The sequence below is a fragment of the Ctenopharyngodon idella genome, chromosome 8 (genome assembly GCF_019924925.1).
Source record: "Ctenopharyngodon idella isolate HZGC_01 chromosome 8, HZGC01, whole genome shotgun sequence".
Lineage (NCBI taxonomy): Eukaryota > Metazoa > Chordata > Actinopteri > Cypriniformes > Xenocyprididae > Ctenopharyngodon > Ctenopharyngodon idella.
Genome location: NC_067227.1, coordinates 14804766 through 14820899, shown reverse-complemented (window position 1 = coordinate 14820899; position 16134 = coordinate 14804766). Strand labels below are relative to the sequence as shown.

Sequence of the window (16134 nt, the reverse complement as noted above, 5' to 3'; positions counted from 1 at the left end):
GAAGCATGAATTGTTTAGTGCTGTTTAATCTGGCAATCTTCACTGAAATCAAACCTTTCGTAAGCTTTACGAGTGATTTTATTGGATCCAGTATGTTTGTGAAACTGCATTTGAAAACCTTGCCCCATTTTGGAAATCTACTGTTTGCATTGTGATTTGTTATGTCAGTTCATTTAAAACAAAAGCCCCAGCCAAAGAAACAATTATACAGGGATTTGAATCTGATTGGTCGAGCAGCGTTGCAGGAGTGCTGTTATTTAGTAAACAGTCCTGCGATGTGTCACCGTGCAATATTGTAACTAAACTGTTTTCATGGTGTCGGTAAGATTTTTTAATGGGCTGCATTTATTTGATCAGTACTGTAAAACATTATAATTGAAAATAACTGTTTTCTATTTTAATATATTTTAAAATGTAATTTATTCCTGTGATGGCAAAGCTGAATTTTCAGCATCATTAATGATTCAGCTATGCTGATTTGGTGCTTAAGAAATATTTATTATTATTATCAATGTTGAAAACAATTACTCTTCTTAATATTTTATGTTCAAGATTAAATTCAAGGAAAGTTAAAAAAACAGAATTTGTAACATCTAGTATTTGTTAAATCTCTTTACTGTCACTTTTGATTAATTTAATATGTCCTTGATGAATAAAAGTATTAATTTATTTAAAAAATTAACAAACAAACATAAATGTGACTGAAACTGCAAACAGGTAGCAAGCTCCGTTTTGAAAGGTTACTGGTCATCCCAACTTGGTAACTTTAAAATTAAATCGATAGTTCACCCAAAAATGAAAATTATCCCATGATTTACTCACCCTCAAGCCATCCAAGGTGTATATGACTTTCTTCGTTCAGACGAACACAATCAGAGATATATTTAAAAAATATCCTGGCTCTTCCAAGCTTTGTAATTGTAGTGAATGGGGGGCCTGTTTCGAAGCCCCTAAAAATGCATCTATCCATCACAAATACGGCTTTCTGAAGCGAAGCAATGGGTTTTTGTAAGAAAAATATACATATTTAAAACTTTATAAACTGAAATAACTAGCTTCCGCCAGACGACCGTACGCATACTGCGCAAGTCAGCTTGTGCCAAAAGAGCGATGTATGACGCAGGATGTAGGAGTATTGTAAGCTTAGACACCTCTCGTGGTTTAAACAAATAGGGCTGGGCAACAAACTCAAGAAGCTCCTCTTCTCTTATATCAAAATCCTCCAACATTTCTCTTTAAAATTTCTCGTTTTAGACTTCTAATTTGTGACTGGTGTTTTGTTTTGCTCTATCCTCTGAGCTTCCGCGTTCGTCATTGCGTACTCTTGCGTACGACCATCTGCCGGAAGCTAGTTATTATACTTAATAAAATTTTAAATATGGATATTTTTCTTAAAAAACCCATGGAGCCGTGTGGATTATATTTATAATGCATGGATGCATTTTGGTGGGGGGCTTGGTAGAGTCAGGATATTTTTAAATATATCTCTGATTTTGTTCGTCTGAAAGAAGATAGACATATACACCTAGGATGGCTTGAGGGAAGTAAATCATGGGATAATTCTCATTTTTGGGTGAACTATCCCTTTAAATTTCCAGTCAAAATTGTGATTTAATGGGGTTTTCAAGTGAAACTTCGAATGCAACTTGTATTTATGATAATTCAGATAGCATATAAAGGCAGCATTAATATCAGCACAGATTGTTTGTGTGATTTTGTAATTCATATTCTACCTTTTTTCTGTAAATCTCAAAATCAAAATCTAGTTCACAAAGGCATGCCGATACCCTGGATCTCACTGCATAGATGGATGTTTAGTCCTCTGTAGTCTGTACCTCTTTATCTCTCTGCCCCCACAGTACAACTGTTGTTCACTTGCTCCACACTTCAGTCTGTCTCCTCTCTGTCTTCTGCCGTTCACTGAGCACTCTTTTCCATCATCATCTCTTCTCTCAACTCATCCATTCATGAGGTGCGATGGTGCTACGGCTCCCACTGTGATCCACACATCCTGGCTTTTTAGTTAAAATACAGGAGGATTTATTGGCCAAAGTCACTGCCCTCGCAAAGGAACAACTTGCCATTGATAAAAATCAAACTGTCATGAATCATCTGCAGTTCAGTTGTTCAGATGGGGGATTTTTAATTCCCTAGTTCCTCATAATTCAGGAGATCTGCTCTTGTTGCTTTAGAGGATGGAGCAAACTGCTCATATTTTTACTATATGGGTAAAAGGTTAGGATTACCCCATAAAGACTTTGTTGTCTACAGTTAGGCTATCAATGATTATTCACCCAAAAGATTTTGCATGAGGTGATTATAAACTTAGAAATGTTATATTGCAAGTGTTATAATCTTGTTGGTTGGTCTTTTATCGTGTAGACATTGTAGAAGGAATGGTGAATAAGGGCATCTATCTGAACGGTGATAATGGGGCCACTTTCCTTCACTTTGGCAACTACAAGGACTCCTGCATAAGTGATCCTACTCTGTGTGGACCTGCCGGTGAGTTTTTATCATCCCTAATGCACTCTTTTCTGTTGTTATAGAAGTGCATCTTTATATGGTCATAGATGTATGACAGTTGAGTAATGTGTTGCTCAGGTTTATACATGACGTAATAAAGGCTAATGGGTCAAAATTAAGTTTATATTTCTCAAGAGCAAATATATCAACTTACATCAAGCTGATATCATCTGTTATTCATCTGTTCACATCACTGCACATTCTTTTGCTCACAAAAAGGAGAATATGTTGCATTTATATTTATTTTCCAGGCTTGACCAAAGTAAGATTTGTGATGTTGTTTGTAATGAAGCAGCCTGGATCTAATAAAGAAGCTTTTGTTTTGTTAAGTTAGATCAGTACACATCGGAAAAAGAGCTTGGTGGTTGATGAGGATTTTGAAATAAAATATAATATTATAAATATTATTTAAAAGAAATATTGAAATTTTGAACCAATAAATGCAATTATTTGAGCATCAAATCCCAGCCTACTGTTAAATCCTGTATTTGTAAAGTATTATTTTCCTCTAAGTGTCATCCAAGATGTTTATGTGTTTCTTTCTTCATTCGAAAAGAAATTAAGGTTTTTGACGGGTTGAAGGTCCAAATTGCAGTTTCAGTGCAGCTTCAAAGGGCTCTACACGATCCCAGCCGAGGAATAAGGGTCTTATCTAGCGAAACGATCGGTCATTTTCTAAAAAAAATAAATAAAAATGTATATACTTTTTAACCACAAATGCTTGTCATGCACTAGCTCTGTGATGCGCCATGCATTACATAATCACGTTGGAAAGGTCACGTGTGACATAGGCGGAAATACCACGATAGGGCGAAAAACTCCATCTCATTAGCTCTTTCAACTTCAAAATCGTCTGGCATCGTTGTTTTACCTTTTTTTTTGTAAAGGCCGTTTGACTCGCACATTCGCTTTGTAAACACTTCCTCGGTACTTCCACCTACGTCACACGTGACCTTTCCAACTTGATTACGTAATGTGGCGCATCGCAGAGCAGTGCAAGACAAGCGTTTGTGGTTAAAAAGTATGTCATTTTATTTTATTTTTTAAGAAAATGACCGATCGTTTCGCTAGATAAGACCCTTATTCCTCGGCTGGGATTGTGTAGAACCCTTTGAAGCTGCACTGAAACTGACATTTGGACCTTCAACACGTTGGTGGCCGTTGAAGTCCACTATATGGAGAAAAATCCTGGAATGTTTTCCTCAAAAACCTTATTTTTTTTTCAATTGAAGAAAGAAACACATAAACATCTTGGATGACATGGGGGTGAGTAAATTATCAGGAAACTAATCCTTTAACTGTTACTCTTGGACAGGGATAACGTTCTCCTTCTTCTGGAAAAACAATGAGGTAGAGTCTCGTTTTGCGATTGCATCCGGAGGTAAAATCGTTTCAAGCGGTTTCTCTGTCTACTCCAACCCTCATGGCGGATACGTGGAGTTCTACACGAGAGGAGACTCCAAGACATGGAAAGCACATATCAATCTCCCAGGTAGTTATTATTTGAGTGTGCAGGGGGAATTTTAGTTTAGGATATGGAAAGTGTTTAAATGTTTGGGGAACTTAATTATTTTGCCTTATCTGTAAAGCCAAAAAAGATTTCCCATGATCTTAAAATTTTGCACACATGGACATTTTGAAATACATTCTGGTTTGGAATTACACTTGCAGTCTGACCATAAATATTTTGAATATGTAGTTTTGTGCGTAATTATATTGATTACATCCAGATGTCCAAAGTACTTGAGTCAATGGGCTTCAGAATAAACTTTCTCTGTTGGACTTGACAGAGTGATTTAAATTTGTATCTTACTTTGAAAAAAAAGTGTGAGTGAAAAAGTAGCTAATATCAAACCATTCAACTGCCTGAGAAAATAATCATCTCTCTTTAATCTAAGATTTTTCAGTCATTTGGGGATTTGTGTCACTTCCAGAATACATCTTCCATATCCATGTTTCTTCTTCTCCATGTTAATTCTCTAACCTTCAGAATATCTGATCTTGTTTGGATTGAGGTGGCTGCTAAGTTTAGTGATTGTATGCACCCAATTCTTTTCTGAAAATGTGAAATGTGAAAATGTGTTATAGGAGCATTTACATTTGTCCAGTGAATGTTACTAAATATAATAAATATGCAAATAAGAATATTAACCCAACAAATACACCAAGACCTCTAGGATACAGTCAGAACATGAACAGGATACCCCTAGATTATGTCCGTAAGACTAAAACATGTATTACCAAAGCATGACCCAATCCCTCAAAAGAGAGAGAGAACATTTTAAGTGGGATGATGTGATAAGATAGTCTCCGTATGCAATTTTATCCCTGGACAGATGAAATGAGCCACTGACAGTTCAACTCAGAGTTTCTGTATACCATGTCTTATTGGCTTCATTATAAGCTGATGAAATCCATTCCACATGCTGTCTCCAGCTCTTCGTTTCTGTTCATTTTAAACTTGTGTTTTATGGACCCAGACAGCATATCATCTCTATTTCCAAACAGTCAATTGTTTTATTTATTTTTTGTTTGAAATTTCATTTGCTCGCTTTCTCTCTCTTTCTTCTATCATCTCTGTGCTTTATGTAGGGCCCTACTGGACACATGTGCTCTTCACATGGACCCAAACGGAGGGATTAAAGGTCTACATTAATGGAACATACAGCACCGGAGACCCCACAGGAAGTGTTTCCCATAACTATGGTGATCCCTATGCCGATCTGGTCATTGGCACAGGAAACACCGGGAGTTACGGCCACTATGCCACGGGTGCCTTCGATGAGTTTGTGATTTGGGAGAGAGCCCTGTCCCCTCAGGATATCTGGATGTACTACAAAGCAGCCATTGGTAAGTTAATTATGGAGCTCATTGTGACTCACATCTGTCGTCATCATCATTTCATTTATCTATTAGTTTATTTTTTCTGTGGCAGCCTTGGCTTGTCCCAACCATGTGCTTCTCTGCAGTTGTCAGCCATTGCCATTGTTGTCAGGGTTTCCAAAATTAGCTGCACTAGGTCTTTGGTGTCTCTAGCTTGTCCCAACTTGCTCTCAGCTTTCCATGCTTTTCAATATATCTTGATTATTCTTGGCTAATTCTGTCTGTCTCTAATTATTAATTTGAAGTAAAATAGCAATTAAGCCACTTTAATGGAACAATTAAGCCATGCTAAAAAGAAAAAAAATCATTGGTAATGATGAGAAATTTTGCCTGAGCACCAAATCAGCATATTAGAATGATTTCTGAAGGACCATGTGACACTGAAGACTGTGTAATGGCTGCTGAAAAACCTTTGGACTGTATAGCACCTTTCCAAATCTCAAAAACACTTTACAATCACCCAGATTAATACAGAGAAAAAGTGTATGTTAGTGTACATCCACAATGGAGGAGATCAAGAATGTTGGATTTCAGAATATTCTGTTAGACTGTTTGGAAACAAAAAACATCTGTGATGCTGCCGATTTGCTTCTCTGCCATATCTCTGGAGTTATTACCCTGCGTGCAGGTTTATTATAGAGAGGAAGAAGCATTTGAAGACAATTTCCTTCAGAAAAACCGGTCCACATTCCACCATTCCTCAAACGAGCCACATTGAAACACTGTTGAAATACCATTATATGCTTGTTCCTGAGCATGTCCTCAAAGACAGTTTTGTTGGCTTTGGTTGTAACTGCGCATATCTTTACCTTATATGTATGTGGCGGCGGGACGAGTTTTATATCAGGGGTTTTGTTTTCTTTTAAACTGCGAGTGTTTGGAACCTCGTTCGGGCAGCTGGTTGAAGTTTCTTGCAGGCAAGATGTCTTCAGTGTGGCAAAGACAAATTTAAGCTCCAATAAGGCTGCAAATGGTTTCCATCTTCTTCAGTAACAGATACCAGACCAATGAGGTCTTTAACACCTGGAGAAAGCTATCAGTTAGCATTCCCATTCATCTAAATGCAGATGGCGTAGTTAGAGCGTCTACTAGCAAGGGCTAACAGGACCATGCTAATCAGACAAACCTTGACCTTTTAGACAAGACAACTCAAAACTTTGAATTACCTTATAGAGAAGATTTCATTTTCTTCCATAACTAATACAATAAAAGGAAATTATATTAGGTACAGTACTGGACCAGTCATCTGGAATGTCTGGCCTGGACTGTGATGCATTTTCTTAATCAGTATTTTTGTCTTCTTTTCCAGTAAATATGTTGAAACATCCTTTAAAACCAGATACAATTTTACTGAAGAAGTGAAATTGGCAAATAGTTTTTTTCTCCTCTTTTAAGTGTTTGTCAGACAGTAGAACATGGCGCTAGCAATAAAACACATGAGACAGGAGTAGCAAACTTCATCCATCTTGTTTACTCTTTTCATTTTCGTTCTTACACACATTACTTCAGAATTCAACAGTTCAAAATAGTAGTCCTAACACAATTCTACTTATGAACACAAAATATACCTTAAAGGGTTAGTTCACCCAAAAATGAAAATTCAGTCATAAATTACTCACCCTTATGTCATTTCACACCGATAAGACCTTCGTTCATCTTCGGAACACAAATTAAGATATTTTTGATGAAATCCGATGGCTCGGTGAGGCCTGCATAGCCAGCAAGATCATTTACCAGAAAGATACTAAAACCATATTTAAAACAGTTCATGTGACTACAGTGGTTCAACCTTAATGTTATGAAGCGACAAGAATGTCCTCGTGACTTTGGCAGTTTGATACTCGCTCCAAACCACTGATTCGAAACAAAAGATTCGTAAAGCTTCGAAGCTTCATGAAGCAGTGTTTTGAAATCACCCATCACTAGATATTGTTGAATAAAGTCGCTATTTTTTTTTTTTTTTTTTTTTTGGCACACAAAAAGTATTCTCATCGCTTCATAACATTAAGGTTGAACCACTGTAGTCACATGAACAGGTTTAAATATGGTTTTAGTACCTTTCTGACCTTTCTTTCACATTTTAAATCCATAAAACTTATTCTATACTGGTATCTTTACAAGTATGAATCCATAGCTTATTTAAACGGGAATGATAGGGATTATTTAGGTCGACTTTTGGCATATATCCACTCAGCATGCTGATTGTTAGCTACTGTTAGAGATAAAGACCTTTTGTTAATGATAAAAAAAACATGTTGTTGAAGAAGAGAAAACCTAGTGTTGTTTTGCACACGTCCAGCTGTAATAGGCTCTAATGAGGGGCATAGTACAGAGTCATTAGAGAGCTGCTTTGCCAGGGGCCCTATAAACTGGCCTCACTGCAACTGACATGTGCATTCTGGGAAAGGTTTCACATGTGCCTTTCCAGCAGGTGTGAAGTATTTGTTCCATGAGATGAAGTGAAGTTGTTTAGAGCTCTTTAGATCATGGCTTCTATGTTTTGATTTTTTGACTTTTTAATTATCCTATTCTGCCTTTTTTGTTTAAAATATTCTATTTAATTATTCTATCCTATATAATTATCCTTATTTATTTATTGTTAAAGGGTTAGTTGACCCAAAAATGATTTTTTTTAATTAATTACTCACCCTCATGTCGTTCCACACCCGTAAGACCTTCATCTTCGGAACACAAATTAAGATATTTTTGATGAAATCTGAGAGCTTTACAATTACAATTACCACTTTCAAAGCCCAGAAAGGTAGTAAAGACATTGTTAAAATATTCCATGTGATTACAGTGGTTCAACCTTAATTTTATGAAGCGACAAGTATGCTTTTTAAAAAATATCGACTATATTCAACAATTTCTTCTCTTCTGTGTCAGTCTCCAACACTGTTCACGTGAGCACCACGATGCATGCATGTGATGCTAATGCAGGAGCCAGCCAATACTGAGCCGGCATTTTGACATAGAACCCGGAAGCGCTGCACCGTGTTTACAACGTGAACAGTGTCGGAGACTGACATGGAAGAGAAGAAATTGTAATAAATTGAAATAAATTAAAATGTTATATTTTATCAAATAAATTTGAATAAATTTCAGTTTTTATTTTTTACAAATAATTTACATTATAAAAACATTTAATTTATTTGTTCGTCTTATCACTTTTATTTAATTTTTTTTTGCTACCACAGGTGAGAATGTGATGTCCACCTTCCCAACCGAAGCATCCATCGGTGTCACTGCTGCGACAGATTCTCAGTTACAGGTAAATTCTTCTGATCTAAGGTCAGCCATTGCACTTTCTGAATCTGTTTCTGGAGTTTCCCAAACCAGAGGAGAGTAGAAAGATAACAGCAGAAATACAACTTCATCACATATTACTCTACATTCCAGGGTTATCTAAGAGATTTCACCGGGCAGTAGACTAATGTACGTAAATGCAAACACATCTGTAACCAGGGTAGGCATTAATCTCTCTTGCTTCTCTCTTAGCGAAAAGTAAGAAAAAAAGTTCTTGTGGTGAATTCGCCAGTATGTCATTATGAAATGTGTTTGTCTTTGGTAGTCTGATTAATTGAGTTCACTGAAAAGACCAAAAATACATAATGGGATTTCTCACTCATCAGCCTTAATCAAAACCATCCCAGCCTGGCTAGATTAACTGCAGTGAAGTCTGTTTTTGGGGTTTAAGATTCAAGAGTTTAATTTTTTTTTTTTTTTTTTTAAAAGTAACATTTATGACCAGTTATTTATTTATGCGCTACTACTGTCAGCTAATTGCAATAATAATCAAACAGGTTTCACGAACCAGTGTTGTTTTAGTCTTGTTAATATACTATTATAGATTTTGTTAATATTTTGAATTAGATTTTATTTTATATTTTCTGTCTTCATTTTAATTTTAGTTAATGTTTAGGTAATTTTGTTGTATGTTTTTGTCATTTTTATTATTATTTTTTAAATATATCTATAATTTCTATTAAATTTTATTTATTTTATTACTTTAATTTATACTAAACAAAAATGATAAATGTTACTTTGGTGTTTTTTATATTTTATTTAATTTCAGTTCATGTTTATTTTATTTAAAGTAGTAAAAAAAGTTTTTTATGGTTTTAGATTTAGTTAACGATAATAACCCTGTCCCGAACCATCACCCTATCTGCCATTGGTCAGCCAAACAGAGATAGTCACGCCCCAAACTCACTCCATTGGTTGAGCCGATGTTGCTCGATGAGCTGCTCAAACAAATACTTTTCATGGGGAATCAATTAATTTTAATTTTATTCATGGGGAATCAATTTAATTTTATTTTATAATCATTTAAAAACTTGAGACATAAAGCAAAGTTTAGAGATGTGTTTCCTAAAAGCTGTGTTTTTAGAACTCTGTGTGATGCACGAGACAGCGCAAAAGACGTGAGATGCAAGCGGAGTGGTCAGAGACATTCGTCTAGTGTATTTTTACATAGAAAAACAATGGAAAAGTAGCACAGTTCTGTATGTATGGCCCCTTACAGCTATGAGAAAGTATTTAACTTATTGAAATAATTACACACCTTCGTGAGATCTGCGTGTTAATGTGAGCGCATGGAGAACAGCCGTCACCGATAGTAGTACACTTAGACTGTTGACTTCATTTGGATGATAGTAAATTAAGTTGGGCATTCAAGACACTGACATATCCTCTAAAGGCTCTCAGCGGTGTTTGACATGTCTCCTTTTACAGGCCCTCAATCTGTCTGCTCGGACTTCTTCCCCACACAGTAATTAAATTAAGTACACAGACAATCACACGCACACAACACGGCCTCCCAGACAACACCTCACACACCCTTGGATGATTAGGTGTTATGAAGTCGATGCAGACGTCGCTCTGGGATCGTCCGTATGCACACAGACGCACACACCCTTGGCAGACGTACAAGAGCCCAGCATGAAATGAGGTGGAGGCCGAAGCTGTAAACACAAACAAATTCAGCTCTTTTGGAACTATTGTTTCCCCCCTGACTCTGAGGAAATGGAAAGAAATCAGAGAATGAACACTAACGCAAATGTCAACACTGACTGTTATTGAGATCAAGAGAAGTAGAAAAATGGGTCAGAAAGGAGATCCAAGATTTTCCATAATGGCCACATGTAGGGTATGGATGAAAAAAATAAGACTTTAAACAACTAGTCGGGAGGTTATTTCTTCAGAGCTTATTGGAAAGTTCCTGTAAACGTGGCATTTAATTTTGCTGTTAACATTGACATTCACAAATACCCAAGAGAAAATGATTTAATAAAATAATTTCAATGGCAAGTGCCAGCTATTCCTGTGCTTGTTGTTGAAATTATTCAATTAAATTATGGGAAACCAAACCACAAGATCGCCGTTATATTTTGAATCTCAAGTCCAAGCCACACAGGGCCATTACATGTGATTGTGGGTGATTTTATGGAGTGCTGTTGACACATCCGCCTTGTATGTGTGTGTTACAGAGAACCACAGAGATGCCTCGACCTTCCTCCACAAACCTGACAGAGGAAATTCTGAGACTTCAGGAACCCATGCAGTTACAAGCACTAGACCTCCTTCAGTCTCTATCGTTTAACCTTCCAAACAAGACTATACCTCAGGAAACAGCCAACAACCTTACACAGGTAAAGATAGAAATAAAGAGAAAGTTTTATGATTTTTTAAAAAACAAAGAAACACTGAGGTAAAATAAATAAGAAATATTTCAGGTTCTGCACTATTTTTAGGACACTAATCAAATTAGTCAATTTGTGACATTAATTGTGTGATTATTTGTACAGAAGGTCAGATGTTCTTGTTCATTGAAGCACAAGATGCTTGCTTTGGAACTTATTCAAATTTAATTTACTCAAATCTAGTTACTTTTTTCAATTCACATTTCACTCAAATTATCATACTGATACTATAATTTGTCATGAAAATATTGTATTATCTTTAAAAAATACCCTACAGTTCAGAAGTTTGGGGTCAGCAAGATTTTTTTTTTTAAATAAATTCATTTTTTTGTTCAGCAAGGACATTGATAATATTATAATGTAATATTTATATTTCAAATAAATTCTTTTGACATTTCTATTCATCAAAGAATCATGAAAATAATATGTTAGGGTTTCCACAAAAATATTAAGCAGCACAACTATTTTCAACGTTGATAATAATAAATGTTTCTTGAGCAGCAAATCATCATATTATAATGATTGTTGAAGGATCATGTGACACTGAAGACTGGACTCAGAGTAATGATGCAGAAAATTCAGCTTTGCCATCACAGGAATAGATTACATTTTAAAATAAATTAAAATTGAAAACAGTTCTTTTAAATTGTAATAATATTTCACAATATTACTATTTTGAAAGAAATTACTTCTTTCAAAAACGTTTAAAAATTGTACCAACCCCAAACTTTTGAACGGTTGTGTACATAGGTGTAATTTGCGGGTGGGACATGTCCCCACCACTTTTTGCCAGGGCCGATATTGTTCTTACCACTTGTTGAAACATCTCATGGCACGAATGTATCTAATACACAGGAAGCAGTTGACTAGTAGAGTATTAAAGGATTAATTCACTTTAAAATGAAAATTACCCCAGGCTTTACTCACCCTCAAGCTATCCTAGGTGTATATGACTTTCTTCTTTCTGATGAACACAATCGGAGTTAAATTAATAAATATCCTGACGCATCTAAACCAACGAGTATAAAGCTTAAGAAAGTGCATCGGCTGCATCCATCCATCATAAATGTATTCCACTCGGCTCCGACCTTCTGAAGTGAAGCGATGCGTTTGTGTAAGAAAAATATCCATATTTAACAAGTTATAAAATAAAATATCTAGCTTCTGCCAGACCTCCTTCCGTATTCAACGTCAGTTACGCTTTTTCCGTAAATTGAATAAGGGAGGCGTAGGACATATCGTAAGCATTCTGAACTGCGAGAGGCATTACACTTTCTTCATAAGTTGAATACAGAAGGCGGTCTGGCGGAAGCTTTATTTTATAACTTGTTAAATATGGATATTTTTCTTACACAAATGCATCGCCCCCCTGGAGCTGTGTGGAGTACTTTTATGATGGATGGATGCAGCTGATGCACTTTCTTGAGCTTCATACTCGTTGGTCCCGTTCACTGCCATTATAAAGCTTGGATGTGTCAAGATATTTATTAATATACCTCAGATTGTGTTCATCAGAAAGAAGAAAGTCGAATACACCTGGGATGGCTTGAGGGGAAGTAAAGCTTGGGGTAATTTTCAATTTAAAATGAACTAATTCTTTAATTTCTTTATTTTATGTTAAATAAGAGGCGATTTGGCGCTGGAATGTGTTGTTTTTGAAGTCATGCTGAGTGTTCGTTGCCGCTGTTATCAGTGGCGGAAGGAAACAGTGTTCTTTTGGTGCTCGCGCACAGTCTTCACACAGATGATTGCTTCAATCTACCGCTTTTCTGCTATTCCGGAGACTCTATTCATTCCAGTGAAATCACAAAACAAAAAGCAAACAAATGTGTCCCCACTCTTAATATACAATCACTGATGAACATCTTTGGTTTTAATGAGAAAAAAAAGTATACGAGGGCCAATTAGAACCCCAAACCTCTGGCACGCTTAGCAAAAAGTCCGCCCACCAGACCATTAGAACACACAAGAATTACAAGGGGATCGACATAGTGTAAGGACCTCAAACATGAGTTCTGTCAATAAATTAAACTCAATGTACTATTGAAATTGATTTCTGGACATTAAAATGTTAATTTTTTATGCATTTGTTATTGTACATTTCTGATATAGCCTTGTATTAGCACCCCCCCACACACACACACACACAATCCTGTCCCACTCACTTTTTAAAACAAAGTTACGCCAATTTGAGAAAAAAATACAAAACTGAATTACCTTCACTGTTGCTTTTACACACGTTTTAAACTCTTCTTTATTCTGCTCTGTGTGTTGTAGACTCTACTGAAGAGTGTGGATGAGGTCATAACCGCCAGCGACTGGAGAGAAAACGATGAGGTGCGTTTAATGGATAGATTAATAATTGGATAGATTAGAGAGATTCTATCTGTCCATTCATGAGTAGATCCAAACAAATCGGCACACTTTTTTCCACATTTCAGCACTTCTTTTGAACAAAAAGGATTTCATTTTGTAGAGTTCTGCAGGTTTTATTTGTGTAACCTCAGTGAGCTGTAACATACTTTGCATTTGTCTTTTATTGGGGTGAGCAGTTGAGTCCAGTGGTCAATGGGCTGGTGGAGACTGTGGATAAGGTGATGCTGCAAATGGCCTCCAAGCTTCGGTCCAGCCCCGACTCAGAGGCTCCTCTGGCCATAGGGGGCAAGAGTTCTGTGGCAGGTCAGTACACACTCCAAAACACTTCTTCAAACTCCCATTTCCAGAATATCTATTCTTAGAAATTCACTCTCCCTCCCTTCCTCTGCGTACATGGCTGGCTTGAAGTATGTGGAGTATGTCCAAGTATGCTCATGGGGGGGTGCCTACCTAATACACATGCATGAATGCAGCACACAGGGTGAGTGCATCAATTAGACCTGAGTGAAGGAATTTAAGGCATGAAACATGACTTTAAAAAGTTGCTTTTTATTGTTTCTTCAGTTACATTTTCCTATTTTTTAGGAGTGTTAAAATGTTACATTTGCCAGAATTGTTCAATTTAAGCCTATCTCCTACCCATACATTTTTATAATACATTTTCCTAAGAATTACCAAAAAGTTATTTACTTAATTGACTGAAATGTATTCCAAGGCATGATATATATTTAACATAGATGAGAAACAGTTGGAAGAACTTTCAATTTTCAAGATTTTAAATAGTGCAACGTGCAAGTCTATCATGTCTTCTGAAAATACTTAACATGAAATGAATTAGACATGGGCAGTAACATCTCTTGATCTGCTCTGTGCCAATTCAAAATAAGTCTCATTGAAGTCTCATTTCTGAATCATGCCCTCTGAGATTCCACGCTTCACAGTCAACTCTCTCTTTTGTCTCTGATCCTCCCTTTGCTCTGATAAGACTCTGTGTGAGGACCAGAGGTCACATGAGAAAACCTTTCAGGTTGCCTGAGCTATTATTGAACTTCGCTGTTACATTCAGTGAATAAATCATAAATAACCACAAGGTCACAGATGAAACAGAGAGAAGGATAATTCACCCAAGAACAAGGGAAGATGTTGAGAAAAGACTTCCCATAACTTAATTCTGGCAGCGCCCTACAATAGTCACGATACAAACTTTTAATACTCTATCCTGTACCAATACTAGTGAAATATCACAATTCTGTGCCAATTTTGATATCACCACAGGAATGAATATGCTGTTTAACCTTTCTTTTAAAAGGTTAATTCAACCAAAAATTAAATTTCTGTCATTAATTACTCACCCTCATGTTGTTCCAAATCCGTAAGACCTTTGTTCATCTTCGGTACACAAATGAAGATATTTTTGATGAAATCCAAGAGGTTTTTTATTCTTAAAAGAAAGCAATGAAATTACCACATTCAGGGTCAACTTCCAGGTTCTACGTCAGGATGCTGGCTCAGTATTGGCCGGCTCCTGCGTCAGCATCACACGCATGCGTTGTGCTGCTCCGGATGTAAACACGGAAGCGTTGAACTGCATTCACTGCGTCAACTGCATACGAGACTGACAGCTGAGAAATGAATTTGTTGAATTGAGTCATTATTTTTGTTTTGTTTTTGCGCACAAAAAGTATTATTGTCGCTTCATAACATTAAGGTTGAACCACTGTAGTCACATGGACTATTTTAACAATGTTTTTACTAATTTTCTGGACTGTGAATGTGGTAATTTCGTTGCTTTCTATTGAGGATAAAAAAACGATCAAAAATATCTTAATTTGTGTTCCAAAGATGAACGAAGGTCTTACGGGTTTGGAACGACATGAGGGTGAGTAATTAATGACAGAAATTTCATTTTTGGGTGAACTAACCCTTTAAGCTACATTATCGTTCAGAATCGTGAAGATTTTTTTAATGTTTTTGAAAGAAGTCTCTTATGGGGATCATTTATTTGATCAAAAATACAGTAAAACAGTAATGTTGTTAAGTATTATTATACAATTTAAAATAAGTGTTTTCTATTTTTTTTATATATATATTTTCAAATTTATTTTATCCCTCTGATGGCAAAGCTGAATTTTCAGCATCATTACTTTAGTCTTCAGTGTCACATGATCCTTCAGAAATCATTCTAATATACAGATTTGAAAGATTTCTTACAACCCGAATTCCGGAAATGTTGGGACGTTTTTTAAATTTGAATAAAATGAAAACTGAAAGACTTTCAAATCACACGAGCCAATATTTTAGTCACAATAGAACATAGATAACATAACAAATGTTTAAACTGAGAAATTTTACACTTTTCATTTCAAATTTGATGCACGCTACAGGTCTCAAAAAAGTTGGATTGGGGGCAACAAATGGCTGAAAAAGCAAGAAATTTTGAAAAGATTCAGTTGGGAGAACATCTAGCAACTAATTAAGTTAATTGATACCAGGTTTGTAACATGATTAGCTATAAAAGGGATGTTTTAGAGAGGCAGAGTCTCTCAGAAGTAAAGATGGGCAGAGCTGTGAAAGAGTGAGTAAAAAGATTGTGGAATACTTTAAAAACAATGTTCCTCAACGTCAAATTGCAAATCTCATCATCTAC

The 16134-nt window shown here is 36.1% G+C and overlaps 1 protein-coding gene across 2 annotated transcripts in view; it reads left to right on the top strand.

Moving 5' to 3' along the window:
- The window catches only part of adgrd1 (adhesion G protein-coupled receptor D1), a 62797-nt gene that overhangs the window by 2700 nt on the left and 43963 nt on the right, over positions 1 to 16134 (top strand). For both annotated transcript variants that reach the window (XM_051904068.1, XM_051904067.1), the window contains 7 exons: positions 2383 to 2505; positions 3842 to 4018; positions 5119 to 5376; positions 8607 to 8680; positions 10899 to 11060; positions 13389 to 13448; positions 13664 to 13790. In XM_051904068.1, the coding sequence (XP_051760028.1) occupies positions 2383 to 2505; positions 3842 to 4018; positions 5119 to 5376; positions 8607 to 8680; positions 10899 to 11060; positions 13389 to 13448; positions 13664 to 13790 (981 nt within the window). The remainder of the gene's footprint in view (positions 1 to 2382; positions 2506 to 3841; positions 4019 to 5118; positions 5377 to 8606; positions 8681 to 10898; positions 11061 to 13388; positions 13449 to 13663; positions 13791 to 16134) is intronic.